At 50.8% G+C, this 26,512-nt stretch overlaps 3 protein-coding genes across 5 annotated transcripts; 2 read left to right on the top strand and 1 right to left on the bottom strand.

Moving 5' to 3' along the window:
- Window positions 1-3,771: 3,771 nt before the first annotated feature.
- Trir (telomerase RNA component interacting RNase) lies at window positions 3,772-7,259 on the bottom strand. 3 transcript variants are annotated; one of them, XR_004944996.1, is made up of 3 exons: window positions 6,843-7,259; window positions 4,403-4,596; window positions 3,772-4,183 (listed from the first exon to the last, which is right to left on the bottom strand). XR_004944996.1 is itself a non-coding variant. In XM_036187955.1 (3 exons), exons 1-3 carry the CDS (start codon window positions 7,176-7,178, stop codon window positions 4,076-4,078), a joined length of 522 nt encoding a protein of 173 aa, XP_036043848.1. In that variant the 5' UTR covers window positions 7,179-7,259; the 3' UTR covers window positions 3,772-4,075. The 3 variants fall into 3 exon arrangements, 2 of the variants coding, with proteins under 2 accessions (XP_036043848.1, XP_036043849.1); XM_036187955.1 differs by having other exon boundaries at window positions 4,403-4,480; XM_036187956.1 differs by lacking the exon at window positions 3,772-4,183 and having other exon boundaries at window positions 4,404-4,480; window positions 6,866-7,259.
- A 1,374-nt stretch (window positions 7,260-8,633) lies between these two features.
- On the top strand, window positions 8,634-15,949 carry Get3 (guided entry of tail-anchored proteins factor 3, ATPase). Its single transcript, XM_036187954.1, has 7 exons — window positions 8,634-8,831; window positions 9,551-9,698; window positions 13,769-13,917; window positions 13,999-14,149; window positions 14,771-14,878; window positions 14,959-15,156; window positions 15,610-15,949. The coding sequence occupies exons 1-7, from the start codon at window positions 8,671-8,673 to the stop codon at window positions 15,739-15,741; spliced, it is 1,047 nt and encodes a 348-aa protein (XP_036043847.1). The 5' UTR covers window positions 8,634-8,670; the 3' UTR covers window positions 15,742-15,949.
- A 4,474-nt stretch (window positions 15,950-20,423) lies between these two features.
- Window positions 20,424-26,385, top strand: Best2 (bestrophin 2). Its single transcript, XM_036188999.1, has 10 exons — window positions 20,424-20,705; window positions 21,314-21,518; window positions 21,616-21,710; window positions 22,537-22,770; window positions 22,845-22,999; window positions 23,279-23,356; window positions 23,853-24,005; window positions 24,091-24,171; window positions 24,314-24,468; window positions 25,639-26,385. The coding sequence occupies exons 2-10, from the start codon at window positions 21,367-21,369 to the stop codon at window positions 26,060-26,062; spliced, it is 1,527 nt and encodes a 508-aa protein (XP_036044892.1). The 5' UTR covers window positions 20,424-20,705; window positions 21,314-21,366; the 3' UTR covers window positions 26,063-26,385.
- The last annotated feature ends 127 nt before the right edge of the window (window positions 26,386-26,512 follow it).

Raw genomic sequence — 26,512 nt, 5'->3', positions numbered from 1 at the left:
CACCCTGCCATCTCTGGTCCATTTATTAAATTTAAAATCTCTTTTCCTGAGGCAGGGTCTACCTGTTGCCTCCACCTTGCAGTCTTCTTGCCGTAGGCACAAACGCTAGTGTGAACACTGCAGGTTTAGTAGCAGTCCCTTTCCTTTCTCCACAGAGATTTGAATCAGGACAAGGCTTTTTTGATGTTGGTGTCTTCCTGTATTGCCCAGGCTGATCTTAAACCATCCATCCACCTCAGCCTCCTGGATAACTACAATTGAGCACCACTATACTGATCTCTCCCTTCCGTTTTTTTAGCATTTATTCCCTGCCATGAGGTTTCCAAATAGTATTGTTTTTCCATGCAATTCTCACAGTGGCCCTGTGCACTCGGTATTTACTTGATTTCAGCTAAAAGCATTCAGCTCATGCCCAACTTTGGATCTAATGGGAGAACATAAACTTTCTGTTTACAGAGTCTCTCTACCAGAGTATCTCATCACAAACAGTTTTGGTTTTTAGAATGTGCAACTTGGCCAATCGGTGGTGGCGTAACCTTTAATCCCAGCACTCGGAAGGTAGAGGCAGGCGGATCTCTGTGAGTTCGAGGCCAGTTTGATCTACAAAGTGAGTTCCAGGACAGCCAGGGCTGTTACACAGAGAAACTCTGTCTTGAAAAATTAAAAGAAAAATAAGAAAGAAAAAAAAAGAATGTGTAACTCATGGTCTCTGGACTGGTCATTAGCATCCATGAGGCCTTGGGTTCTGTCTCAGTCATTCAAAAGGAGTGTTGGGGAAAGGTTGGAAAGAAAGATGTCTCAACAGATTAAGGCACTTGCCACCGTGCCAGACAACCTGAGTTCCATCCCACATGGTAGAAAGAGAGAACTGACCTAAGGCAAGTCCACTGACTTCCACATATGTGCCATAGTAGAAATATGCACACACACAAATAAGTGTAATTTAAAAAAAAAAAATGTTGCTGGGCAGTGGTGGTGCATGCCTTTAATCCCAGCACTCGGGAGGCAGAGCCAGGTGGATCTCTGTGAGTTTGAGGCCAGCCTGGTCTACAGAGCGAGATCCAGGAAAGGCGCAAAGCTACACAGAGAAACCCTGTCTCGAGGGGAAAAAAAAAAAAGTTACAAGGGCTGGAAAGAAGCCTCACGTACCGCTCTTGCAGAGGACCTAGGTTCAGTCCCCAGGACTTAAAAATCAGGCAACAAGGAACTACTTCTAACAACAGCTGGAGGGGAACCAAACCTAGGTCCTCTACAAGAAGAGCTAATGCTCACATCCAGTGTGCCATCTCTCCAGCTCTAGTCTAATTTTTAAACAAGGCCTCCAAGATGTAGGTCAATGTTAGTGTGCTTGCCAGCATGCATTGGAAAATAGGTTCCATCCAGAACTGTAAAACAACCTATAAATATAAGCTAACTTCTCTCAGAGATGCAATGAAAGCAGTTTTAACCAGTTATAGCCAACTATACATGTATCTTCTTTTGCTTTTTGCAAGTGATGGGGATCATATATATGGACATCATCTCAAATGGCAGGGAAATGCCTTGCATCACTAAGCTACATTCCAGCCCTGGCTCTTTACAACTTGAATTTAAAGATGCTTCCCTAACTTTAAAAATAGACAAAAGAAAGCCAGGTGTGGGGCTGGCCACGGCGGTGCACGCCGCACGCCTTTAATCCCATTACTCAGGAGGCAGAGGCAGGTGGATCTCTGTCAGTTCAAGGCCAGCCTGGTCTGCAAGAGTGAGTTCCGAGACAGCCAAGAATACACACAGTAACTCTGTCTCTAACCCCCAAAAAACAGGTATGTTGGTATACACCTTTAATCCCAGCTCTTGGCAGGCAGACTGGTGGATCTGTGTGTCTTGGAGGCCAGTCTGGTCTACATAATAAGTTCCAGGACATCCAGGACTACATAGAGAAAATCTGTCTCAAGTGGCTGAAAATAGACAAAAGACCTGAGCCATAGAAACGCTGAGTGATGGGCTAGAGATGGCTCAGTGGATAAGGGCACTTAGTGCTCTTCCATGAGACCAGATTTCAGTTCCCAGTATCCCTGTCAGGTGGCTGACAACTGGCTCTAACTCCAGAGGATTCAACACACCTATTCATATATGACATAGACATATAAATGAAAAAAATTAATTCTGAAAAGGATTAAGTGATTTATATAGAATCATACAGCTAACAGGCACAAAAACAGGCAAAAGAGGGCTGTGACTCACCCAAACTTGTACTTGAATTTCCTTTCACTTTTCCTAGGTCACATACCTCGTTAGACTCTGACAGGAAGGGCCTGGATTTCAACTTGCCCTGCTTATTGACACACTGCAAAATAGAGGCCAAGCTGCTATAGCAGCGACCTACTTGTGTCTATGTGTGCTCAAGACCCAACTGTTGCGGGCTTCCACAGACCCAGCCAACTGCTTTGAAGACCTACGAACCCTAGGAGATCACACCCACTATCACCTCTGCCTGGGGCACTTCCAAGGGCCTTCCACACCATCCTGCCACCTTTGGGATCTAGAGCAGAATTCTCAAGCTATCAACCCTGACCAACTTTATTTTTTGTATGTGGTTTTTGGAGAGTCTCCATGAGACAAGGGTTACCCTAAACTCCTGATCCACCTGCCCTCACCTCCCAAGCACTGAGCTCACGGCATGAGTCACCATGCCCACTCCTTCATCGTATGTGTTAACTGAGTGAATAAACACAGGGCCTTCAGACTGCTTTGTCAGAAAGGTCGGGGCACCACCTCAACACTCCAGGTCTGTCCTTCCTCGGGTCCCATCAGAGCTTGCTATTATTGTACAACCTGGCTTCATAGTGTCTTGAGACCTCTACTGAGACACTTCCTCACCTCCCTCTCTCCAGACTTTGATCAAATATCACCTAAGGAGGCTGGAAAGATGACTTATCTGTTAAAGGCATTGATGCTCTCCCAGAGGGCCCAGGCTGAATTCCTAGCAACTACATGCCAGTTCACAACCAGCTGTAACTCTAGTTCCAGGGGATCTGCTGCTATCTTTGGTCTCCACAGGTACCAGGCATGCATAAAAGCAAAAAATAAATTTTTTAAAAAGTGCCATATGGGCTGGAGAGAATCTATCAAGCACTAAAGGCTAGGCTCACAACCAAAAAATATAAAAAGTGGCCTAAAACAGACATCCTCTCCCCAACAAGCCTCGATCCTATCCTTGTTAGTAGTCACCGTCCAAAAAGCTTCCCCTGCTTTCTTCCCATCTGTCTCCTGTAAGGACAGGGAGAGTATAGGCTGGTTAGTGCTCTGATCCCCAGAGTCCAGAATAGCCTTGGCATATGGTGGTAAGTGCTTGGTCATTATCTGGGGAATAAATAAAATAGCAGCTCTGAATTAACCAAAACATAAGATTAGTGCACTGCACACGATGGAGTGCCAGAGACTGAAGAGTGCCTTATGTGCACTGGACAAGCGGACTCACAATTAAGTACAACCCAAGTGACAGTAAGCAGGCTGTGAGGAGACTTAGAAGGCAGTACATATCCATACCATGCTGCCAAGGGAGGGAACAAACCCCGTGCACTGAAGACCCTGCTCCAAATAAAAACACAAAGAAGACGGGCCTTTAAGTGCCAGTTACTAACGAGGGAAGAAAGGTCTTGAGAGTACATGACAGGCCGCATGTGTCCCTGGCTACAGAACTCCCCTTCCCCTCTTCACAATGGGTCCACTCTTGCACTGGTAGGTATGGTAGCCACCAGGGGGCAAAGGACGACAAAACAAGCACACAACTCCAGACTAACTCAGGTTCTTTACTTCTCAGAAGTGACTGCTAAAGGAGAAGGACAGCAAGAAGAGACGACAGAGCCAGAGAGAGCCAGGTGGTGGGAAGAGAGGGGACAGGAAACCACTGGTCTAGTAAGTCTCAGGAGGCAAGTGCTCAAGGTAAAAAAAGAGTCCTGGAGAATGGTCTGCGGCCACGGGAAGCGTCTTGGTTTCCTTCTGTGTATCAGTCCTCCAGGAAGCCGCTGCCGCCATTACCGCATTAAATAGTTATGTACATTGCAGAGTCCCAGGCAGTGAGCTCCCGGGAGGGTCATTTCACCAGGGGCCGGGTTTTATCATCGTCACCACACTGGTGGGCTTTGTACTTTTTCACTTCTGCCATGTACTTGGCCCATGCGTCACCTTTACTTGTTAATACCTGTGGGTTGGAGGAGGGGAGGACTGGTTGGAAGACAGATGACCAAGAAGCTGGGGACAAGAGTCAGGAACACCATGACAGCTACCCCACCCCCAATGTCACACTAAAATGCCGAGGCAGGTTATCTGGGGACCTACCACCCTACCAGGCCCACCCATCCAAAGCCTGAGTCTGGAAGGAAAAGGCAGTTAAGGTGGCACCCCTAGCCAGCCCACTCACCTCATCCTCCGTCTTCTGCTTCTTGGCTACTATTCCCGTCTTGAGGGCTAGTTTGTTCCCGCCTCTGCGTTTGCCCACCTGGGTGAAGGGACAGAAGACTGCAAGGGTTACAGGAGCCGGGCCCGCCCCTGGCGGTGCTGAGGCCCACTACACCTTCCTATCGACGCCTCGCCCAGCTCCTCCAGCCGGCCGACCTGCGCAGCAATCAGAGAGGAGCACACTGGACTCAGCGTCTGCCCTGGGCCGCCATGCCCAGGCAGTCCTGGGCCCCAGGCTACCCTCCCAGGGACCAGGAGTGCTCACCTTACGGGGACTGGCTCTATCCTCACTCTTTCTGCCCAGGCCTCACCCTGACGATACAGGTAGCAATACCTTCATTGAGCATTACTATATACCAGGCCTTGTATGCCACACAAAGGGTGCTGTGGTCATGTTACCTCCTCTCACATTCAGTTATGCTGTTTGAAAGGTAATAACTACCCCATTTTAGAGAAAAACACAAGTATCTGGAAGGGACAGAAATGGCTGTCAACAAGAGAGCAATACTCATGAGCAGATGGTGCAAAGCCAGGCAGAGCATCCTGAATCAAAGTATCCTTAATTCTCCTGTCCTGATCTGGCCTGGCGTTTTTAGGGGTGTAACTACAATGGCTACTCATGAACAAATGAAAATAATGGAAATGATTCCAGCCTCTACCCTCGACCGTCACATCAACCCAGACCCTGTGACTTTCTACTTCCTCTAAGAACAGTCCTGCTCTGGATTTTCACCCTGGTATCCCATCTTCTCCCCTTAACTGGGGGCCTCTAAGACAACACCCTGAGCTCACCCTTCAACTAGGCATCAGACACTGCTGGGACTATGTCGCCCCACTCAACACTTTTTGTGAGGTGCTGCAGACAGAGTCTAGGCTCTCACATACTCGAAGCAATCTATTACAGAGCTAAATCCCCATACCTCTTGCTTGTACTTTAAGCTGGGTCACACAAAGTTTCTCAGGCTGGCTCTGAATTCATTCTGTACTTGAGACCCTCCAGTCTCAGCTCCTGAGTAGCTGAGATTACAGGGTACACTATGAGACCCACCCACACAAGCACACCCTTTTGGTGTTGTTTCTACAAACAGGCTATTGCTATGTAACCTTGGCTGAATTCAAACTCTGCAATCCTCCTGTCTCAACCTCTACAATGCTAGGACTACATGTATGTACCACCCTGTCTGGCTCATACACCCTTTTAAGACGTAAAGAAACTTGAGCCTTGCCCCAAACCACAGAGCTGGATCCAGGATTTGACTCATGATCTGCTATTCGTGATCCTCCTGCCTCCGCCTCCTTCAGCAAATCCTACCGGCCTGCGCCACCACAGCCGGCTGCTATTCTCAAACCAACATTTCCTCCTCCCTACCACAGGGACTCTAATGCACTGCCTAAGACCAAGCAAGCTCAAAACTGACAAAAATTATATATCCAAATTATTTAAGCTAGAGCTCAACCGGGTAGTCTCGGCTTTTTCAGTTAGCTCATTCTTTGTTACCCCACGCACTGTAGGATATTGAACAGCATTCCTGTACCTACCCATAGATGTCACTAGCATCTCCTCTAAGAGTTTTAACAACCAAAATGTCTACAGACTTTACAAAATACACGAGGGTAAGGAGACTTGTCCCCGGTAGAGAACCACTGGTCTAGCTCTTTCTCCAAGAGTCTGTACTGACTTTTCTATGGGATAATCATATCAAAAGGTCAATTATTAGAACTACAGAAAATCAGGGTAGGCAACCCAGGCTCCAAACAAACAACGTTCTGTTCTGTCAAATTCACCACTGAATACCCATCACAAGGTAAGGTGCTCAAAAAACGAACAACAGTTAAGTGATATAGAAAGAAATCGAATGATCTTCCTAAGGTCACAAAGTCAGTGACTTGCTTTTTGTTGTTGGTCGGTCGGTTGGTTTTGTTTAATTAGGACAGGCTCTCACTTTCGAATCCTCGGTCTTCTTGAATCCGGAGTGCTGGTATTGCAAGGCGTGTGCCACCACGCCCGGCTACGGTCCCTGGTCTGAGTCTAACGAATACAGCAGACTCGGAATTTGAATCTGTCCCCTCCTTTTCCCACAAATTGTGTGTTTGGGTCCCCACTATTCAAAGTCTGGGTACAAATCAAACAGGAATCTTGACATCTAGGGTCCCTATCCCCAGAGCGCTGCTTCCAATGCAATTTCCCGGTTCCCAGGTCCCGCGAGTAAGACCTGGGGGTTCCCACTACCACCCAGAAACACCTCTCGTGCGGGATCCAGGTTCAACATTCTCAGCAAGCGACCGGGACCGTCCGGGCATCCCGGCTGAGGACTGCCTGGAACCAGGACGCCCCTTCCCGGGCCCGACTCCCCCTGCCAACACGGGCCCCGGCGCCCGCCCCCACCCCCGCGGCTCCTTACGAAGCTGAGTGTGGGGCCTGGGCCGCCCTTCCTCTTCGGATTCCCTGGGCCCGCCGCGGCGGAGGCCGACGGGTCGGGTCGCTGCGGGCCCGGGGGTGGCTCCTCCTGCCGCTGCCGCTGCTCCTCCTCCATCTTCCGCTTGAACAGCTCCAGGAAGCTGCCGTCGTTGGCGAACAAGTTCACACCGCCGGACACCGGACTCGAGCCCGATACCTCGTCGTCCCCGCTCTCGGGTGACGTTCCTGGTCCCGACTCAGCCCATCGGCTCCTGCCGCCGCCCGCCGGGCCGGGCGCCTCCCGACCCGGAGGCTCCGCCCGTCTCCCTCGGGCAGCCATTTTGTCGCCAGGTGCCGCGCAAGGGACTTCGGGAAAGGCTCTCAGACCGCGCGCTTGGCGCGGGACTGGCTTCGTCTGAAGCACTGCATGCTGGGAAGAGAGGAGTGATCCCAGAAGCCAACGCAGAGTGGGCGGGGCTTGGGGGGGCAAAGGTGCTCGGACCTGGCGACCAGTGGGTGGAGCCCAGAAGCCGGGTTCCTTTCCTTCTACTCCTCGGATTTTCCAAAACCTGCCAGCACGAGTTGGTTAAGCAGACAGAAGCACAAAACCATCGTCTGGGACCCGCGTCCCCTCTAAAGGCTGAGAGCACAGTCCCAGTCGGCCACCAGAACTCTGTAATTGAAAGGATCTTGTTTGGGGGCTGCGTGCTCTATCGACTCTTGGGAACTTGGGTGGCCTCTAACTAGGTCTGGAAAGCGTATCTATCTAACTTGGTACCTCCTATAAGAAATGGAAGCTTCTCTAGGTTGGACATCTATCTTGGAATTTAATCTCTTACCTTTAAATAAGGATACTGCGGGCTGCGTGCAGCTAGATGCCCTGTCTGAGAGTAGTATTTTACAAGCTGAACACGCAAATGAAGCTGAAGATATTTCTAGGCTGAGTCCTCCTCTAAGATTTAATGTTCTGCGCTGGGTTCTGCACCTGAGTCTCACTTAGTCTGAGTCTCTGACTAAGAACCCTTGTATTCCTTCCAAAGAACAGGGATTCAATTCAAACAGCGTTTGCGGAACTTGGAGCACACACGTGTACAAGTGGGGAGCACAACGCCAAGCGCAACAAGAGTTTCAGAAACTAAAGTTCTCTCTACAGAGACCATTGTTGCAGATATCATTCCTGCCCAGCATGGGTATTCCCGGCACACAGGCAAAGCCTGCATATCCTGCCACGAATGGAGTCTTTTTGCCCTTTATCGACCCTCAGCCAACTAACCAGTTCGTTCGTGATTGGTTTGCAGCAGGAGCCAGGTGGCCCACAACCAACTGAGTAACTGGCGGACAAGAAGAGATGTTGAGGTACAAAACAGACAGTAAGGGGGGAATGATCATCAGGAAACTGAGCCTGTAGAATCGAGCCAAGAGACCCCTCTGCTTTAACTGCAAAGAGCTTAGACGGGATGTTTGGCTGGTTGCTAAGGAGCGAGAGGTTGCCGCCGGCACGGACTTGAGCGTGACTAGTGGAAGTGAAACAAGCTCCAGCCAATGAAAAGAGTACCACAAGACTTAGGATCCAATCACTGGAGGGCAATACTGTGAGTCCTACCAATATACTCACAAGACAGGGGAATTCCTAGACAACTACAGCCAAAAGTTCACCAGGATGAGTCCTCGACGCGTACAACGGTGAAAATATAGCGTCCATTGTTCCTAAATGTCAATGCAGAAGTAGAATAAGTCAGGCTTCCCGCCTCCACAGGGATGTGGCAGATTCATTTCCCTGTAGGTGTTTAGGACGTGGTGCGTCCCGCTTGATCACGTGAGCCGGCGCCAAGATGGCGGCAGGGGTGGCCGGGTGGGGGGTTGAGGCAGAGGAGTTCGAGGATGCTCCTGATGTGGAGCCGCTGGAACCCACGCTTAGCAATATCATCGAGCAGCGCAGCCTTAAGTGGATCTTCGTCGGGGGCAAAGGTGGCGTGGGTAAGACCACCTGCAGGTAAGGAGGCTCTGGTGGGGCCAAGAAGACGGGTGGGATGTACCACCGGACGAAGGGGAGGACAGGGACCGGCTTTTTCATCCCGAGCGGGGCAAAGCGAGCTGAGCGGGGCTCTTTGGGGTTGTACTCTCCGGAAGTTACTGCAGCTTGCCGAAGATACCTCCTGAGTGCAAGCCTGGCGTCCTGAGTTGGATTATCCCTCTTTGGGGCTTGTGACTCCAGCGCGTGGTGTGCAGAGGAACATTTACATATCACAGTCGCCTGGACAGTACCCTAGGAAGTTGATAGTGGACGGAGGGACACTAATACAAGCTATTGTAGTATGACGAACCTTCCATTTGATGCCCAGCGCGGGAAGGAGTAGAAGGGAGTGTAAAAGGCACATGATTACAGAGTCCATTGAGAGGTGAAGTACGTGTTGTCCCTGAACGAGGGAGGGAGGGAGGGAGGGAGGGAGAGCAATCTGTGCTGGTGGAACAGCTGGACTCTGCCACTGCATACCAAAAAAGCAGGCACTCTAACAGGACGAATCAGTCAACTGAACATTGCACACCAGTCCAATCCAAATGGAAGGGACAGGTGGTGATCTCTGCAGATGTTAAGGCATGCTCCCATACTTGCTCTTAAGGTCCCTGTGGCCCGACCTTGCATCTCCTGCTACAAACACTACTACCAAGGCTGGCTCCTCACTCCTGGTCTTCCTTCCCTCCTTTGTGCAGCTGCAGCCTGGCGGTCCAGCTGTCTAAAGGACGTGAGAGTGTTCTAATCATTTCCACAGACCCAGCCCACAACATCTCAGATGCTTTTGACCAGAAGTTCTCCAAGGTGCCTACCAAGGTCAAAGGCTATGACAACCTCTTTGCTATGGTAGGTAAAGCTGGAACTGGCTCTGGCTGAGGTTCCCTTTGTTGTTGTTGTTCCTGTTGTTGTTGTTGTTGTTTGTTTGTTTCGTGGTTGGTTTTTTGAGACAGGGTTTCTCCGTGTAGCTTTGGTACCTGTCCTGGATCTCATGCTGTAGACCATGCTGGCCTTGAACTCACAGAGATCTGCCTGGCTCTGCCTCCTGAGTGCTGAGATTAAAGGCATTCACCTGGTGTTTTGTTTTGTTTTGTTTTATTTTAATGACAGGTGTTTTACCCAGAATGCACGCATGATACCCATGCAGTCCAGAAAAGGTCATCAGATCCTCTGGGACTGGAGTTACAGATTGTTATGAGCCACCATCTGGGTGCTGGGAATCAAGCCCAAATGCTCAGGAAGAGCAGCCAATGCTCTTAACCTTTGAACTCCAACCAGGTCTTCTGGAGGCATACCTACCAGCAGCCACCAGGCCATTCATAGTCTACATACTCATCTCTTTGGAGTCACCCTTTCCCTGCATACCCCCAGAGGGACATGTGGGAAGGACACCATTAAGGAACAGGAAGGTAACCAAATGGAGCTAAGCAAGCAAAGGGAAGGGAAGGAGAAGGAGGAAGAACCAACCAGAGGTAGGCACTGTGGGGGTTTGCTGGCCAAGCAAGCAGTTTGGCTTTGAGTCTAAATTTGATATAAGGCTTTTGAAGCCAGAAGGTTTCATCTGGTCCTGCCTGGTTAGGATGAATCTCTCCCTCCCACATCCAGCAACCTCTTATGTCCCAAGTAAACACACAGAGGCTTATATTATTTACAAACTGTATGGCCTATGGGTCAGGCCTCTTGTTAGCTAGCTCTTATATCCTAAATTAACCCATATGCATTAAATTATGCATTGGTACATGGGTTCGTAGCTTACCAGTACTTTTACATCTTGCGTCTCCTGGCGGCAGCTCTCAGCTTCTCTTTCCAGGCTCTGCCTTTCTCTTTCCTGTCTCTCTCGGATTTCCTACCTGCCTCTAAGCTGCTTGCCAAAGGCCAAATCAGCTTATACAATATATATTCACAGCGTACAGAAAGACATTCCCCTGCAGGCCTTTTTTTTTTTTTTTTTTTTTTTTTAGAAAGCTATTCTTTTGAAGATTAACTTTATTTTTAGTTTTATGAGCAGGGGGCCAGAGGTATCAGGTTCCCCTTGAGTTACCACCAGTTGTGACCTCCCACCCCTATGTGGGTACTGGAAATTGAATGAGGGTCCTCTAGAAAAGCAGTACACACTCTTAACTGCTGAGCCATCTCTCTAGCCCCATACTTATGTTTTTGTGTTGTTATTATTGTGTTGTTGGTAGTGGTGGTGGTGGAGGTGCTGCTGCTGCTGCTGCTGCTTCTTGAGATGAAGCCCAGGGCATCTAGCATGCTACACCATTATTCAATCTCATTCCCAGCTTTCAAGTTCATGCTTTGTAAAGGTCTGGGCATGGTGACACATACCTTTGATCCCTGCACTAGAGAAGTAGAGGCAGGTGGATCGCTATGAATTTGAGGCCAGCAGGGCTCCATAGTAGGACCCTATCTTTAAAAATATTATAGTGCCTGGCCCAGGGTGGTGACACACGCCTTAATCCCAGCACTCAGGAAGCAGAGGCAGGTGGGTTTCTGTGAGTTTGTGGCCAGCCTGGCCTACAGAGCAAGATCCAGGACAGGCACCAAAACTACACAGAGAAACCCTGTCTGGAGATGGGGGGTAGTATGTGGAACTGTGGTTCTTCCTGGGGCAAATGATTTGGAGACCAGGCTGGCCTCGAAGTCACAGAGATCCACCTGCCTCTACCTCCCAAGTGCTAGGATCAAAGGCTTGCACCACCACTACCCGGCTCATCTTTTCTTTTTAATTTTATTTGTCTATTGTGTATTATGTATACAGGCCAGAAGAAGGCGCCAGATGTCATTACAGATGGGTGTAAGCCACCATGTGGTTGCTGGGAATTGAACTCAGGACCTCTGGAAGAGCAGCCAATGCTCTTAACCATTGAGCCATCTCTCCAGCTCCTCATCTTTCCTTTTTAATTTTTTTTCCAGAAATAGAGATTGAACTCAGGGCCTGGTGCATACTAGGCCAGACTCACCACTGAACTCCCCAGCCCTTTTCTTCTCAGTTATTGTTGCGTGTATGACTGAGTGCTTCTTCTCCTCTCCCTTCAGTGGAGTCCAGGATAGAACTCGGGTCCTCGGGCTCATGGAGTGAGTTTCTCTACTTGTTGAGCCTTCTCAGTTTGTTTGTGTTTTGCTCTTGCTGTGTTCAGGCTGGGTCTCACTAAGTTTATAGCCAGCTTTAGCTCACTCTGTAGCATTGGTAGATCTTGCAACCTTTCTGCCTCATTCTGCTGAGTATTTGTGATTACAAGCCTATACCACTAGGCCCAGCCAGGGGCTTCCTTTCTTGCAGAGGCCGGGCCTTCCACAGTGAATGAGACAGGAGACATTTGAGGAGAGAGTAGGGGTAGCAGGCAGAATTGTGTGGCTTTTCAAGCATCTGTTGGAGATCTGTCGTTAGGAATGGGGGCAGGTATGACTGATGAGGTATAGTTTTGCCCCCAAAACAGCAATAACAAACAGCTAGGGAAAAACAGAGTGAGGAGCCTGTCAACAGTAAAGTAAAAGGAAGTTGGCAGAAGCCTCCCATGTAGCCTAGACTGGGAGCAGGCCAAGGCTGGGGCTGTATCTCAGTAGTAGAGCTCTTATCTAAAATCTACCAGTCAGAGGCTGGGGCCATGGGGTCAAGTGCTCAGCTAGAATCCACCTTTAAGGGGCTTGGGAATTGCTCAGTGGTAAAGACTCTGCTTAGACTCTCCCAGTTATAGGGCATAACTTGATGGAAGCACTGGCCTAGCCTGTATAAAGCCCTTGGTTCCACCTGCAACACTACCCCCAACCCCTCCGTCCTCCTGCCAGGAAAAAAAAAAAAAAAGAATAGAATACTGACCAAGAGGGACAGCAAATGGGCAGGGAGAAGAAACAAGGTCAGAGTGAGCTGCAGAGAGCCACTGGAGATAGCCAAGCCTGGTAGAACACACCTGTAATCCCAGCATTCCGGAGCTTGAAGAAGGCCAGCCTCCAGACATAGTAATTACTTTCTTTCTTTAAAAAAATAAAAGGGCTGGAGAGATGGCTCAGAGGTTAAGAGCACTGACTGCTCTTCCAGAGGTCCTGAGTTCAATTCCCAGCACCCACATGGTGGCTCACAACCATCTGTAATGAGATTTGGTGCCCTCTTCTGGCCTGCAGGGACACATGCTGTATACATAATAAATAAATAAACAAATAAATAAAAGCAAGGGCTGGAGAGATGGCTCAGAGGTTAAGAGCACTGCTTGTTCTTCCAAAGGTCCTGAGTTCAATTCCCAGCAACCAACCACATGGTGGCTCACAACCATCTGTAATGAGATCTGGTGCCCTCTTCTGGCCTGCAGGGATATGTGCAGATAGAACACTATACATAATAAATAAATAAATCTATGAATAAATAAATAGATAAATAAATAAATGAGTGAATAAACAAACAAATAAATAAATAAATAAATAAGAGAATCTGCCAGGCTTTGGTGGCACACGCCTTCAATCCCAGGACTCAGGAAACAGGCAGGTGGATATCTGTGAGTTCAAGGTCAGACTGGTCTACAGAGTTAGTTCCAGGACAGCCAAGGCTACACAAAGAAACCTTGTCTTGAAAAACCAAATAAGTAAATAATAGAATTATATTCAAAGTCGGCCCACATAGAGGCATGATCTGAAAAATAGTTGGAGCTAGCTGTGGTTGTATATTGGGAAGGCAAATTTTGGGTGGCAGACAGCTATGCAAATCCTGCAATGGGCATGGGTTTCAGCTTATCTTTGGGGCCTCCCCTCGTCCCAGTTTGCAATTTCTTAGTTGATTGTGAAGGTTAAACCATTGAAGGACAGACCCGGGATCCTATGTGGTTGGAGCCCTACCTGGGCTTCCTCTGGCCTGCACCTAGCAGTTGAGACCCCCCCTCTGGGAGTCAGTCACGCAACAGCCTGAGTCTGGTCCCCTCGGCCCCCAGGAGATAGACCCCAGCCTGGGCGTGGCAGAGCTTCCTGACGAGTTCTTCGAGGAGGACAACGTGCTGAGCATGGGCAAGAAGATGATGCAGGAGGCCATGAGCGCCTTCCCTGGCATCGATGAGGCCATGAGCTATGCTGAGGTCATGAGGTAAGCCTGGGAGGGCTTGGAGGGCTGCCTGCCTCCCCTGGGAGGGCCTCTGGTGTGAGCCTGACCTTCATTTCCCCTCAGGCTGGTGAAAGGCATGAATTTCTCAGTGGTAGTGTTCGACACAGCACCCACCGGCCACACACTCAGACTCCTGAACTTCCCCACCATCGTGGAGCGAGGCCTGGGCCGCCTCATGCAGATCAAGAACCAGATCAGCCCCTTCATCTCACAGGCAGGTGCCACACACTCCTTCTGTCGGTGTCTTGCCGGACTGTGTTCCATGTGGCAGAGCAAGAAGCATGGTCCCCCTGCCTTCCCCACTGTGAAATGGACTGCCTCCCTCCAAATCTCACCCGCTGTGTGACCTCAAGTCAACCTTTCACTTCTCTGGGTCTTCCTTTCCTTCTCTGTCAGCTGTAATGCTCCAACAGCACATACACTTTAAAAAAAAAAAAAAAAAAAATGGAAGGTCCAAGAATGGTTCTGTGGATTGTCAATAGTATGACACTTGCCCCCACTCCCGTGTCTAGAGCATGCATATACTTTCCTCCAGCCTCACTCAGATAGTAGTGTCTGCTAGGTATCTACTTAGTGCTTAGCCCCAGTCTGTAATAAAACACATAGCAGCTCACATAGCAAACAGCTCTTGGAGGTAAGGTGTGGAGGTGGAAAAACTGAGAATTGAAGAGGTCAGATATCTTGGCTTGTTTGCTCACGAAGTGGGAGAACTAAAATTACACAGACCTGCCCCATGAATTGGCCCCAGGGCCCACACCTTTCATGGAAATGCTGCAGTGTTCAGCAAGCCCGATTGGCCCAGGAAGGTGACAAACCTGTCCCCTCATCCCCACAGATGTGCAACATGCTGGGCCTGGGAGACATGAATGCTGACCAGCTGGCCTCCAAGCTAGAAGAGACATTGCCTGTCATCCGATCCGTTAGTGAGCAATTCAAGGACCCTGTGAGTTGTGATCCAGCAGGTGGTGAGAGGCTCATGAAGATAGCTAGATCCCTTCCTTATTGTTGTCTTGTGCCCCACAGGAACAGACGACCTTCATCTGTGTGTGCATCGCTGAATTCTTATCCTTGTATGAGACAGAGCGGCTGATCCAGGAGCTGGCTAAGTGCAAGATCGACACCCACAACATCATCGTCAACCAGCTCGTCTTCCCTGACCCTGAAAAACCCTGCAAGATGTGTGAGGCTCGCCACAAGATCCAGGCCAAATACCTGGACCAGGTGTGTCCACCTGCCCTGCCCCAGCCCAGCCAAGAATCCTGTCTTTTACCCGTTACTATCTTTGAGGGCTGGGTAGCTCAGTAGAGAGACGGAGGGAGGGAGGAATGGAGGGAGGGAGGGAGGGACAGAGAGAGAGTTCATTTTGGTCTTGCTGTGGATAGTACTTGAGGCTTTTTACATGCTTAGCAATACTCTTCTGTAGAGCCATGCGTGCGCGCCCCCCCCCATCCTGTCTGACCTCTGCCTCCTGATGACCTGCCCTCTTCCAGCTCCTGGTCCTTCTGTATCTAGAGGACTGAGGCTGGACTAGGAGGCATGACATCTAGTCCAGTCCTGGACTCGCCAGCTCCACTCCCACTTACTATATGAAGAGGCCTCTGCCCCAACCTGCCACCCCCTTGAAAACCCCTTCTGCCCTTAATCTCTGCTTTCTGCTTTCTGACCTGGTTACAGATGGAAGACCTGTATGAAGACTTTCACATTGTGAAGCTGCCACTGTTACCCCACGAGGTTCGGGGAGCCGATAAAGTCAACACCTTCTCTGCCCTGCTCCTGGAGCCCTACAAGCCCCCCAGCACCCAGTAGCACCACTCCCCATGCCAGCTGCTGCCACTTCACAGCCTCCTCTCTCTCCATGGGGCAGAGTTTGCACAGAGTCCCCCATAGTACAGGGGGAGCCACTTAGGAGGTGGGAAGTTGGGAGGAGGTCTGTTCCCCCTGGTGGGGCCTGGGGAGGCTGCAATGCCCCCTACCTCTCCCTGCCTCACACTCCTCAATAAAATAATCTTAAACAGCTGCTTGTCAATGGAGGCGTGGGTAGGAAAGCACCTATATGCAGCCGTTTAGGTCATACACTGCACAAAAGTCATTGTCACCCTGTCACCCGGGTCCGGCCAGAGCAAACCCGGGATGATACGTGTTTATGGTAACAGTTGTGGGAAGAGGCTATCTTGGGTAAAAGAGAAGCCTGGTCTTAACGATACCCTTTCTAAGGCTTCAAAGCCTATAATGAAAGCAGTTGCTCCCTTCCTTAAAAACTCAGGTGTGCCAGGTGTGGAGGCAGAGACAGGTGGGATCTGAGTTCAAGGCCATCCTGGTCTATAAAGCAACATTCAGGACAGGCAGGGTTGTTACACAGATGAAACCCTGTCTCCAAAAACAAAAAGAAATCAGAGTGTGGGAATCTTTAGGCCCGGTGGCCAGCCTCAGGCTAGAGAACAGATTAAGCAGGCATTGAGCCCAACACCACCTGCTGTTTAGTTTGGGAATTTGTGGGCGCCCTGGGCAGAGGCTGCTCCTGCCAGACTGGGGATTAAGGATCTGCATGCACACCCCTAGTTCCTGCCTTCCTAGGATGCTTTCAGCCCCTCCTGGGGTGGGACTAATGAGTACTGGTTGGTTGGCAGAGGATGCTGGGGGTTCCCTTAAGGCTAGACCTGCTTTCAGGGAAGGCTTCCTGAAGCTCCCCCAGTACAGGCCTCCAGCTGTTCCGAGCTTTACTCCTATAGTCCTTGGGGACCTGAACTGTGGCATGAATTCTCAGCACACCTTTGAAGGAAGTTACTTAGCAGACCCCTGCCCTTCTCCCTGCACCCACTGAACAACCACTACAATGGACACCTGAAAGACTGGGAATAAAACATGACTTCTGAATGTTTTCCAAGTTCCAGCCACAGCTGCTTGGTGTGAGGGGACAAAAAGGGGTGCTGGAAGACACATGACTCAGAAATGTTCCTGGTACAACCAGGGTCTAGGCATGCCCGGGAATGCATGTAAGGGGAACCCATTCTCGCGCCTAGACTTGCCCTCCACTGGACTCTGGGTGTGTGTGAGCCGGTATGGGCACGTTGGAGTGACAGGTGTAAACAAAAGAAAGCAGCCATAGGGAAGAAGGACTCCAAGCCCAGACTGCCTGGGTTCAGAGCCTAGCTGCTGACTGTCATCAGAGTCGTAGTTAGCCTTTGAGGCTGGTGGAAATAACAGGAACCATCTCCCCTGCTGGCACAGGTTTTCTCCAGCACCCAGCTCAGACCTCGCTAAGAGTCATGTGCTAGTTCCGAGAGAGGGCATGTGAACCAGGCAACCTGCCCTCCCAACTAGTTGGGGGTTGGAGGAACTGTGGGAATGTGTGTGTGCTGGGGGAGAAGGGATAAGCCGCAGGGAGCACAAGGACACCTGCTAGGCAGTCAGGGCAGCCTGTCCAAGAACAGCCTGTCCAGTCCCCGGGCCTCAGCTGCCAGTGTCGGCCCAGCCAGCTATCATTGCTGGAGTTTATAGGCGTTGGGCAGCTGGACAGCGGAGATATAAGTCCAAGGGTGACCAGCCCGAGCTGGTTCTTATTTACCCAGGTAGAGCAGACATCTGCCAGCCTAGGAACACTGTCCTGGCCAGATGGGCCTCCCAGTGGTGCTGCACTGGGTCAATTCTCACTTGTGCTTCGAGGCAGGTGGATACCAAGGGACCCATGGGGACCTCTGAGCACCCCTCCCAGGTCGGCCCCCTGAGCCTCTGCCCCTCTCATACCCACGTATCTGGACGTGCTTGAGGTTGGGGGTGGCAGTGGGAAGTGCTCTGTGTGCCAGGCTGGGAGTGGCTCTCCTGTTGGTGTGTCTCTGAAGACAGAACATCTGTCTTGAGTCAGTACCAAACGCACAAAGATTTATGTCCCTGGTTGTGTGTTCAGGAAATTGTTGAGTATGAGACCTGAGTATATGTCTGGGTGTTTCAGTACACAGCACATAAAGGAGGAAGCACTGAGACAAGGCCTGTTTTTTTTTTTTTTCATTTTAGACAGTTTATAACTTAGATTGTCCTTGAATGCATAGCCTCCAAAATGCAGGGATTGTGAGTATACACCACCATGCCTGCCTAAAATACATTACTGTACAAATGCATTAATATCACTGGGGTTTTAGTTGGTGATAATGGTAAGGAAAGGTCCCTGTTGTCATCCCCCTGCCATGCTAGGGATGGACCCCAGGGCTTCATAATTGCTTGGCAAGTCTTCTACCATTAAGCTACTCTTGCAAATTGGCAAGTGTTGGGAACCACCAAGGTCCTGCTCTGACCCTAGGACTATCCCACTGTGTTGAGGAAGATCTCCCCACACTTCTCAAGTGACTTTGGATGAGTCTTTGTACAGAAGAAAGGGAGACTTCGAACTAAATATGAATGTCTGTGGCTAGGGATGGGAAGGCACGGTTGCTGTGTGCTCTCCTGAGTTCTTGTCATGTGATGAGAGCTTACAGGAAGGCAGGCCCCTGACCCGCTTCTGCCCTCCCAGAAGGCTGTTTGGAGCTGGTGTGGGTCCATGAGCTGAGGACTGGCTGCTTCCAGGTTTCACTTGCTCCAGTGGAAGGAAGGGGGTGGAGCTTGTGTGACTCCAAACATAGTGTGTGTGTGTGTGTGTGTGTGTGTGTGTGTAGGTGTGTAGGTCAGAGAACAGCTTTGTGGAGTTGGTTCTCTTTATATGAGTTCCAAGGATTAAACTCATGCCATGTTTTTTGTTTTTGGGGGGGTTTTGGGGGGGTTCTTTTTGTTTGTTTTGTTTTGTTGGTTTTTCGAGACAGGGTTTCTCTGTGTAGCTTTGCGCCTTTCCTAGAACTCGCTCTGTAGACCAGGCTGGCCTCGAACTCACAGAGATCTGCCTGCCTCTGCCTCCCAAGTGCTGGAACTAAAGGCATGAACCACTATTGTCCAGCATTATTTTTTTTAAACATAATCCTTTTTTTTTTAAGATTTATTTATTTATTACATATACAGTATTCTGCCTGCTTGTGTCCTTGCAAACCAGAAGAGGGCACCAGATCTAATTACAGATTGCTGTGAGTCACCATGTGGTTGCTGGGAATTGAACTCAGGACCTCTGGAAGAGCAGTCAGTGCTCTTAACCATTGAGCCATTTCTCCAGCCCCCAGCATTATTTTTTATATAGAATCCTACCATGTAGCAAACTGAGGCTTGCCCCAAATCACTATGTAGCCCAGGTTGGTGTCTTTATTTCTTCTCGGTGATCCTCCTGCCTCTGCCCCCCCCCAAAAAATGATAGGATCATAGATATGCACCTTTATACTTTTTGGAGAGGGGTCTGGAACGCTCTATGTAGAACTGTCTTCTCTATCAGGCTGGTCTCAAACACACATATTCTGTCTGCCTCTGCCTCTCTAGTGCTGGAATTAAAGAGGTGACTTTTTTTTTTACCCTCTCCAGACAGGATTTCTCTATATAGCCCTGGCTGTCCTGGAACTCACTCTGATGAAACTCTAGACCAGGCTAGTCTTGAACTCAGAGATCTGCCTGCCTCTGCCTCCCAAGTGCTGGGATTAAGGTGTGTCCCAACACCACTGGGCTGTTTATATTTTATTGTAAGTGTGTTTTACCTGCATGCACATAATACACTCCATGAATAAATACCCAAGAAGGTTAATGAGAGCATAAGAAGCCCTGGGGCTGGAGTCACAGACAGTTGTAAGCAACAGTGTAGGTGCTGGATACCAGACTCTACAAGAGCAGTGAGTTCTTAACTTCTGAGCCATATCCCCAGCCCTACTTTTTCAATTGTGGGTATATGTCTCTATAACTGTGTAGTATAGAGTATGGGTGTCCTTGGATCCCCTGGGGCTGGAGTTACAGATGGTTGTGAGCCAACAGAGTGGGTGCTGGAAACAAACTTAACAAGAGCAGTATACACTCTTAAGCACTGAGCCATCTCTTCAACCCCTCTATTGGCTTTTTTTTTTTTTTTTTTTTTTTTTTTTTGTCGGAGCTGAGGACCGAACCCAGGGCTCTACCACTGAGCTAAATCCCCAACCCCTCTATTGGCTTTTTGAGATTCATTCTCACTCTATAGCCCAGGCTAGCCTGGAATTCATGACAGTCCTATCTTAGCTGCCAACATACCTGGCAGATCCTGAAAGGCTGTGTGTGGCTGTGAACGGCCATTGTGGTAAAGTAAAGCTGTGTTAGGGGAGCTAAACGTGTGCTTGGCTCTACATCTTTGTGACAGCGCTGAGCACAGGTAACTGAAAGGTGACCCAGTCTTGTTGGCTGTGTGTGTGTGTGTGTGTGTGTGTGTGTGTGTGTGTGTGTGTGTGTATGTATGTGTGTGTGGGGGGGGGGAGCTTCTTCCCACTTCCAGCTGTAGGTTCCTTCTCCCTACTAGGGAGCCAGACAAAGAGGAGCAAGGAAGTACAAGGCACACACACCACCCTACCCAACCCCACCCCCTGCCCAGGAGACAAACTGGCAGACCTTCTCCAAACAAAGTTCTGAGACTGTAGCTGAGCTAGAGAGGATGGACCTGGGAGGGGCTGCCCACCTCCACTCCCCAGCTCCCTTCCCGCACAGAGTCTGGCTTCAGCCTCACCCAAAACTGAAGCCACCCTCCCTCCCATTCAGTCTCTGTCCCTGCCTGTCCCTGTACTGCTACCCTCAACACAGGTGAGAAGGACCAGGCCTGGGAGGAAAAAGGCCCTGCAGTGGCAGGCTTTGGGCAGGGCTCCTAGGGGACAGGGAGCAAGGGTAGGAGGGGCAGCGAGAAAGGAGGGGAGGCAGAAGAGACAAGAGTGTCTGGGGTAGAACCGGCAGGGTCAGGGCCAGACGATTAAGCGAGGGTTGGAGGGGTCTGGTTCCCATCGGAAGATAGGGAGGCTGAGGGACAGACTGAGGACCCGGAGCCTTAAAGACTGCATTCGGAGTAGTTCTGAATATGAGGGGAGATAGTAGCTCCAGACTAGGAGTCAGCTGGGGCAGACTGTAGGCTCAAGGCGGTGGAGAGAGGAAACCAAAGTTGGGAGGAAGGTGGGCAATGAGTCGGGCGGGGGGGGGGCGGGGTGTTGAAGCTCTGAGAGTTTAGAAACTGAGGACTCGGGAAGTCAAGGAGGTTGAGCGTTGTACAGGTAAAAAGGATGGAGGGAGGGGACGTGGGAGACCGCTCAAAAAGTGACTAGATTCATCCAGGGGCTTAGGAGGTGGGGGATCTAACTAAAAATCCAAAAGGCTTAGACCAACAGTCTAGGGGAGGATAGAGCAAGCCTGGGCGAAGGGAACTCGGGAGAGAGCAGGACCCGGGCGGGGGACGGAGTAACAGGACGCGGGTGGGGACCGCTCCAGTGCAGTGAAGACCAGTCCCTCCCGGTCTTTCTCCCTTGGCTCACAGGTCAGGGCTCAGGCTAACCCCCTCTCCATTGACCACACTGGCCCGGCACAGCCATGACCGTCACCTACACAGCCCGAGTGGCGAACGCCCGCTTCGGCGGCTTCTCGCAGCTACTGCTGCTGTGGCGCGGAAGCATCTACAAGCTCCTGTGGCGAGAGCTGCTGTGTTTCCTGGGGCTCTACATGGCGCTGAGCGCCGCCTATCGGTGAGAAGACCTGGGGTGGGGCCTGGGGATCTGCGCCCTGTGGAAGGGACTGGGAGTGGAGGAGAGCCCTGGAGCCACTGCATTCCCTACCCCGCAGCTTCTTACTGGCAGAAGAACAGAAGCGCTACTTTGAGAAGCTTGTCTTGTATTGCGACCAGTACGCCAGCCTCATCCCCATCTCTTTCGTGCTTGGTGAGGTTGCGTCCCGAGTGTCCCATTACTACTTAAGGGAGAGATCTGTTTTCCATCCATGCTTTTTGGAGACCCCCATTCCTACCCTCACTCAAATCTAACCTCCAGGGCTTCCCACTTCTGAATCCACACCTCGAAGATGTCCATATGACCCTACATCCTGAGACACTGGATATCACTTGGTTACGGTACACTCCGAGGTGCCCCCGTGGGAGCTCCACCTCACCCACAGACTTATTGCTAGTTGTGTTTACATCAGATTACTAACCTCCCACACATCCTGAGAGCCATCCCTCTCCTTCTAGGTGTGTATTGTTTGTTGGTTTGAGACAGGGTCTCTCACTATGTAACCTTGGCCGACCTGAAACTCCTTACGTAACTCAGGCTGAGGGAAAAACTCTTTCATAACCAAGGTTCAGGGACTAAATGGCTGTCGCGGTAAATCTATCTAGTTGTCTCTGGTGTTCGTTCATTCCAAGTCCACACACTAATGTTCCACCTTGTTTCCAATCCAGATACCCCAAGCCCAGTGATTCCCTGGGGTCAGAGAAACATGTTCCTTCATGCCCCTAACATGGGCCCTAGGATTCCACATCCATGTTGGGATTTAATCCCCCATCTCGGGGTACCCCAGGCTGCTCCAATCACTTTGACTTCAGGGCTGAATATCCACGTTCTTAAGCCAAATGGCCCGTGTGGTCAGGGTGACCAGCCTTTTCCAGGTGCCCCTGATGCAAATCCTCTGTCATCCCAGTTCCACGGTTTGGGCTCCCAAATTCTTGGCCCCTGAATCCCTGCTGAGCTTCCATCTCCGGCTTGCCCTCAGGCTTCTACGTTACTCTGGTGGTGCATCGCTGGTGGAACCAGTACCTGTGCATGCCTCTGCCGGACGCACTCATGTGCGTGGTGGTCGGCACCGTGCATGGGCGCGACGATCGAGGCCGCCTCTACCGGCGCACGCTCATGCGCTACGCAGGGCTCTCCGCGGTGCTGATCCTGCGTTCGGTCAGCACAGCAGTCTTCAAGCGGTTCCCCACCATAGACCACGTGGTCGAGGCTGGTGAGTCTCTGGCCAGGGGATGACAGGGCCAGACAGAAAAGCACCGAGAGTAACCTCGGGTCACACCCCTCCAGGATTTATGACCCGCGAGGAGCGTAAGAAGTTCGAGAACTTGAACTCATCCTACAACAAATACTGGGTGCCCTGCGTGTGGTTCTCTAGCCTGGCCGCGCAGGCGCGGCGAGAGGGACGCATCCGCGACAACAGTGCCCTTAAGCTGCTGCTGGAGGTGGGCCTGAGAAGAAGTCATTCTTATAGAATAACATTTTGGAGTGGGTCGAGGGCGGCTGACCCTGCATCTCCCACAAGTCTGTATTCCAAACACCCTTACCAATGCACTTATTTCTACGGCGGCTGCCCTGTAGCGTGTGGTACCCCCACCCAGTTGTATACCAACACCAAATAGTCGCCTAATTCCTAATATACGACCCTTCTCTATCCGAATACTCATATGTAATCTCCACGTGAATGAGGGTTCAACCCCTTCATGACCCGCATCTGCCTATAGGAGCTGAATGTGTTTCGGAGCAAATGTGGGATGCTGTTTCACTACGACTGGATTAGCATACCCCTCGTCTACACCCAGGTAACTTCTCCATGCCTCCATTTACACTCAGCATAGGAGTCCTCTATTTTGATGTTGATGTTTTGTTTTGTGTTTCAAGACAGGGTTTCTCTGTGAAACAGTCCTGGCTGTTCTGGATCTCACTCTATAGACCAGACTGGCCTCGAACTCACAGAGATCCGCCTGCTTCTGCCTCTGAGTGCTGGGATTAAAGGTGTGCGCCACCACTGCCCGGCCTCCCTATTCCACTTAAGGGAAAATGGAAGTCAGTCATAATGGCACACATTTGTACTCACTCCCAGCATTTGGAAAGCTGAAGCAAAAGGACCCAGAGTTTGAAACCAGGCTAGGTTACATATCAAGATCCTTTCTCAACTGAAAAGAGTGTAGGGACTGAAAGCCAGCTAAAACTCAATTATCCTGAGGTTCATTGCTGATCCTAATCTTTCCACGACTCTCTGAGGCACATGGGGTGGGGGATCAGCAGTGATGTCGTTTCCATTTGTCTGGCCCCCAGGTGGTGACTATCGCAGTGTACAGCTACTTCCTGGCTTGCCTCATCGGCCGTCAATTCCTAGACCCTGCCCAGGGCTACAAAGACCACACCTTGGACCTGTGCATCCCCATCTTCACCTTATTGCAGTTCTTCTTCTACGCTGGCTGGCTTAAGGTGGGAGGGGTCGGGGAGGTGTGGCCGGAAGAGTGGGGTCTGAACGATTCTCCAAGCTCCTCCTGCCTCTCTTCTCTGTACTCAGGTAGCAGAACAGCTCATCAACCCTTTCGGAGAGGACGACGACGACTTTGAGACCAACTTTCTTATTGACCGCAACTTCCAGGTCAGAGTCTCCCTCCTGGTGGCCCTAGTTTTCGAAGTGGTCCCGGACTCGCGCGCCGAGTCCTCACCCTAAACACCCCTCTCTCTTTGATCACGCGCCATGAGGGCTCCACCCACCCCAGCCTGCGTCTCCACATCCTCAGGTGTCGATGCTAGCCGTGGACGAGATGTATGACGACTTGGCTATGCTGGAGAAAGATCTATACTGGGATGCGGCCGAGGCTCGCGCGCCCTACACGGCGGCCACGGCCTTCCTGATGCAGCAGCCGTCCTTCCAGGGCTCCACCTTTGATATAGCGTGAGCTAGCGCGGTGGGCGGGGCTTAGGCTCTGCTGGCCTAGGAGGGTCTGGGGTCTGTGGGGTTATTGGGGACTCCAGTAACCAAGCTAGGCAATTTGGCCGAGAAATGTGGCGTAAACCAGGAACCCCAGCACTCGGGAGGTGGAGCCAAGGGGATCAGGAGTTCTGCTACATAGAGAGATCAAGTTCTGGGCTGTGACTGGGGTGGGAACAGGTCATCAGTTGGAGACTGGGGACAGATCTAAAGACTTTCAGAGACAAGATGCGGCCACGGTTGAGGTTGCAGCGCCAGAGAATATGGCTAGGTCTTTCAGAGTGATACAAAGGAGTGGGTGGGTGAGAAAGATAAATCTCAGGCGCTTTGGATCCGCTTTGTGGATCAAGAAGAGGGTAGGGTCTAGTCTATCATGCAAGAGGTCCCAGCCTTTACCTCAAACATCGAGGCCTCAATAGATAGATAGATAGATAGATAGATAGATAGATAAATAGATAGATAGATAGAAAGATAGAGAGATAGATAGATAGACAGACAGCCCCGGATTTGATGGCACACATCTGTAGCCAGTCCCAGGACAGGGGAGACAGAGGCAAAGGTTCCTTCACCAAGTTTGAGGCCAGTCTGAACTGCATAGCGAATCTCAGATCAGTTAGAGCTACATAATAGACTTTGTCAAAACAAACAACAGGTAACACACACACACACACACACACACACACACACACTCACAGAGAGAAAGAGAGAGAGAGAGAGAGAGAGAGAGAGAGAGAGAGAGAGAGAACGAACACATTCCTCCTTTGGAACCTCTCCTGAGAATTCCTTTTCCTTAACCTACCTTCCCTCTACTAAAAAATAAAACAACAACTAGATAAATATCACAAAACTAGACAGAGGTGGCACACGCCTTTAATCCCAGCGCGTGGGGCGGGGGCGAGGGGGGGGGGTGTCTGCAGGCGGATCTCTGTGAGTTCGAGGCCAGCCTAATATACAAAGAGAGTTCCAGGTCAGCCAGAACTACTACACAGAGAAACCCTGTGTCTACAAAGTTAGTGCTAGGACAGCCAAGGCTACACAAAGCCTGTCTCAAAAAAACAGAACAAAAACACGGGAAAGCTAAATAAATCAACACAAGAGAGCGAGGCCTCAGTGCTGACCCCTTGTCCATCGCAGGCTGGCTAAGGAGGACATGCAGTTCCAGCGGCTGGACGGCGTGGACGGCCCTCTGGGGGAGGCTCACGGGGACCTTCTGCAGCGCCTCCTGCCGGCGGGTGCGGGCACTGTGGGTCCGCTGGGGCGGCGCCTGTCGCTGTTAAGGCGTAAGAACAGCTGCGTGTCCGAGGCATCCACCGCCGCCAGCTGCGGATGTGCAGGCGCCGCGGAGAGCGGAGGCGTTGAGTGCGGTTGTGGAGAGCCATTGCTCGACCCCAGCCTGCGGGAGTCGGAGCTCGAGTCCCCGGCATGTCCTGAGCCGCCTGCCCCGGTCCTGGGTCTGACTACTGAACCTTTCACCGTCGTACCACTTCCAGGGCCCCGAGCTCCGGCACCGCCTTGGCTGCCCAGCCCTATTGGAGAGGAGGAAGAGAGTCCGGCCTGAGACCCTGGGACCAGGACCCCTGTGGACACCCAATCCTGCACACGGCATGCTGGCGACCACCAAGGTCTGCACAAGCTAGCTAGGCCTGCACAAAGTTGACCTGCCCGTTTTGACCAGCTATGTCTCCCACTGGGGCTGATGGTGTTAGGGGTCCATGCTCTCCCAGCTGCTGTTGCTTTTTTTTTTCCCCTCCTCCCAGCTTCTTTAAGTGGCTTTGCTTCCCAAGCACCACCACCTGACCAGCCGCCTGGGTTGTTCCCTTCTAGTGGAACTGAGTGCCTACCTCATGAACTTGTGAGGGCTAAAACAAAAATAAACAAAATGATGGCTTTGAAGAGGATGGTTTATAGTAGGTGTTCAATAAATGGTTAACATTGAAGTGGTGTCTCTAACCAGATCATTTATAAGATTTGGAAATTCCTATGGCTTTTTTGTTTTGTTTTGATACAG

The sequence above is a fragment of the Onychomys torridus genome, chromosome 5, assembly GCF_903995425.1.
Source record: "Onychomys torridus chromosome 5, mOncTor1.1, whole genome shotgun sequence".
NCBI classification, from domain to species: Eukaryota; Metazoa; Chordata; class Mammalia; order Rodentia; family Cricetidae; genus Onychomys; species Onychomys torridus.
Note: the sequence above shows the minus strand (reverse complement) of the source record. Positions and strands in the feature narration are given on the sequence as shown.

Bases quoted from the DNA above. Each gene is read 5' to 3' on its own strand.
- Trir (XM_036187955.1), bottom strand. From the start codon at position 7,178: ATGGCTGCCCGAGGGAGACGGGCGGAGCCTCCGGGTCGGGAGGCGCCC. The intron at 4,481-6,842 runs GTAAGGAGCCGC...CCCTTCACCCAG, and splicing joins CAGGCCCCACACTCAGCTTC to GTGGGCAAACGCAGAGGCGG. The intron at 4,184-4,402 runs GTGAGTGGGCTG...TCCAACCCACAG, and splicing joins AGCAGAAGACGGAGGATGAG to GTATTAACAAGTAAAGGTGA.
- Best2 (XM_036188999.1), top strand. From the start codon at position 21,367: ATGACCGTCACCTACACAGCCCGAGTGGCGAACGCCCGCTTCGGCGGC. The intron at 21,711-22,536 runs GTGAGGTTGCGT...GCTTGCCCTCAG, and splicing joins CCCCATCTCTTTCGTGCTTG to GCTTCTACGTTACTCTGGTG. The intron at 24,469-25,638 runs GTGAGCTAGCGC...TGTCCATCGCAG, and splicing joins GGCTCCACCTTTGATATAGC to GCTGGCTAAGGAGGACATGC.
- Get3 (XM_036187954.1), top strand. From the start codon at position 8,671: ATGGCGGCAGGGGTGGCCGGGTGGGGGGTTGAGGCAGAGGAGTTCGAG. The intron at 8,832-9,550 runs GTAAGGAGGCTC...TCCTTTGTGCAG, and splicing joins GTGGGTAAGACCACCTGCAG to CTGCAGCCTGGCGGTCCAGC. The intron at 14,150-14,770 runs GCAGGTGCCACA...TCATCCCCACAG, and splicing joins TCAGCCCCTTCATCTCACAG to ATGTGCAACATGCTGGGCCT.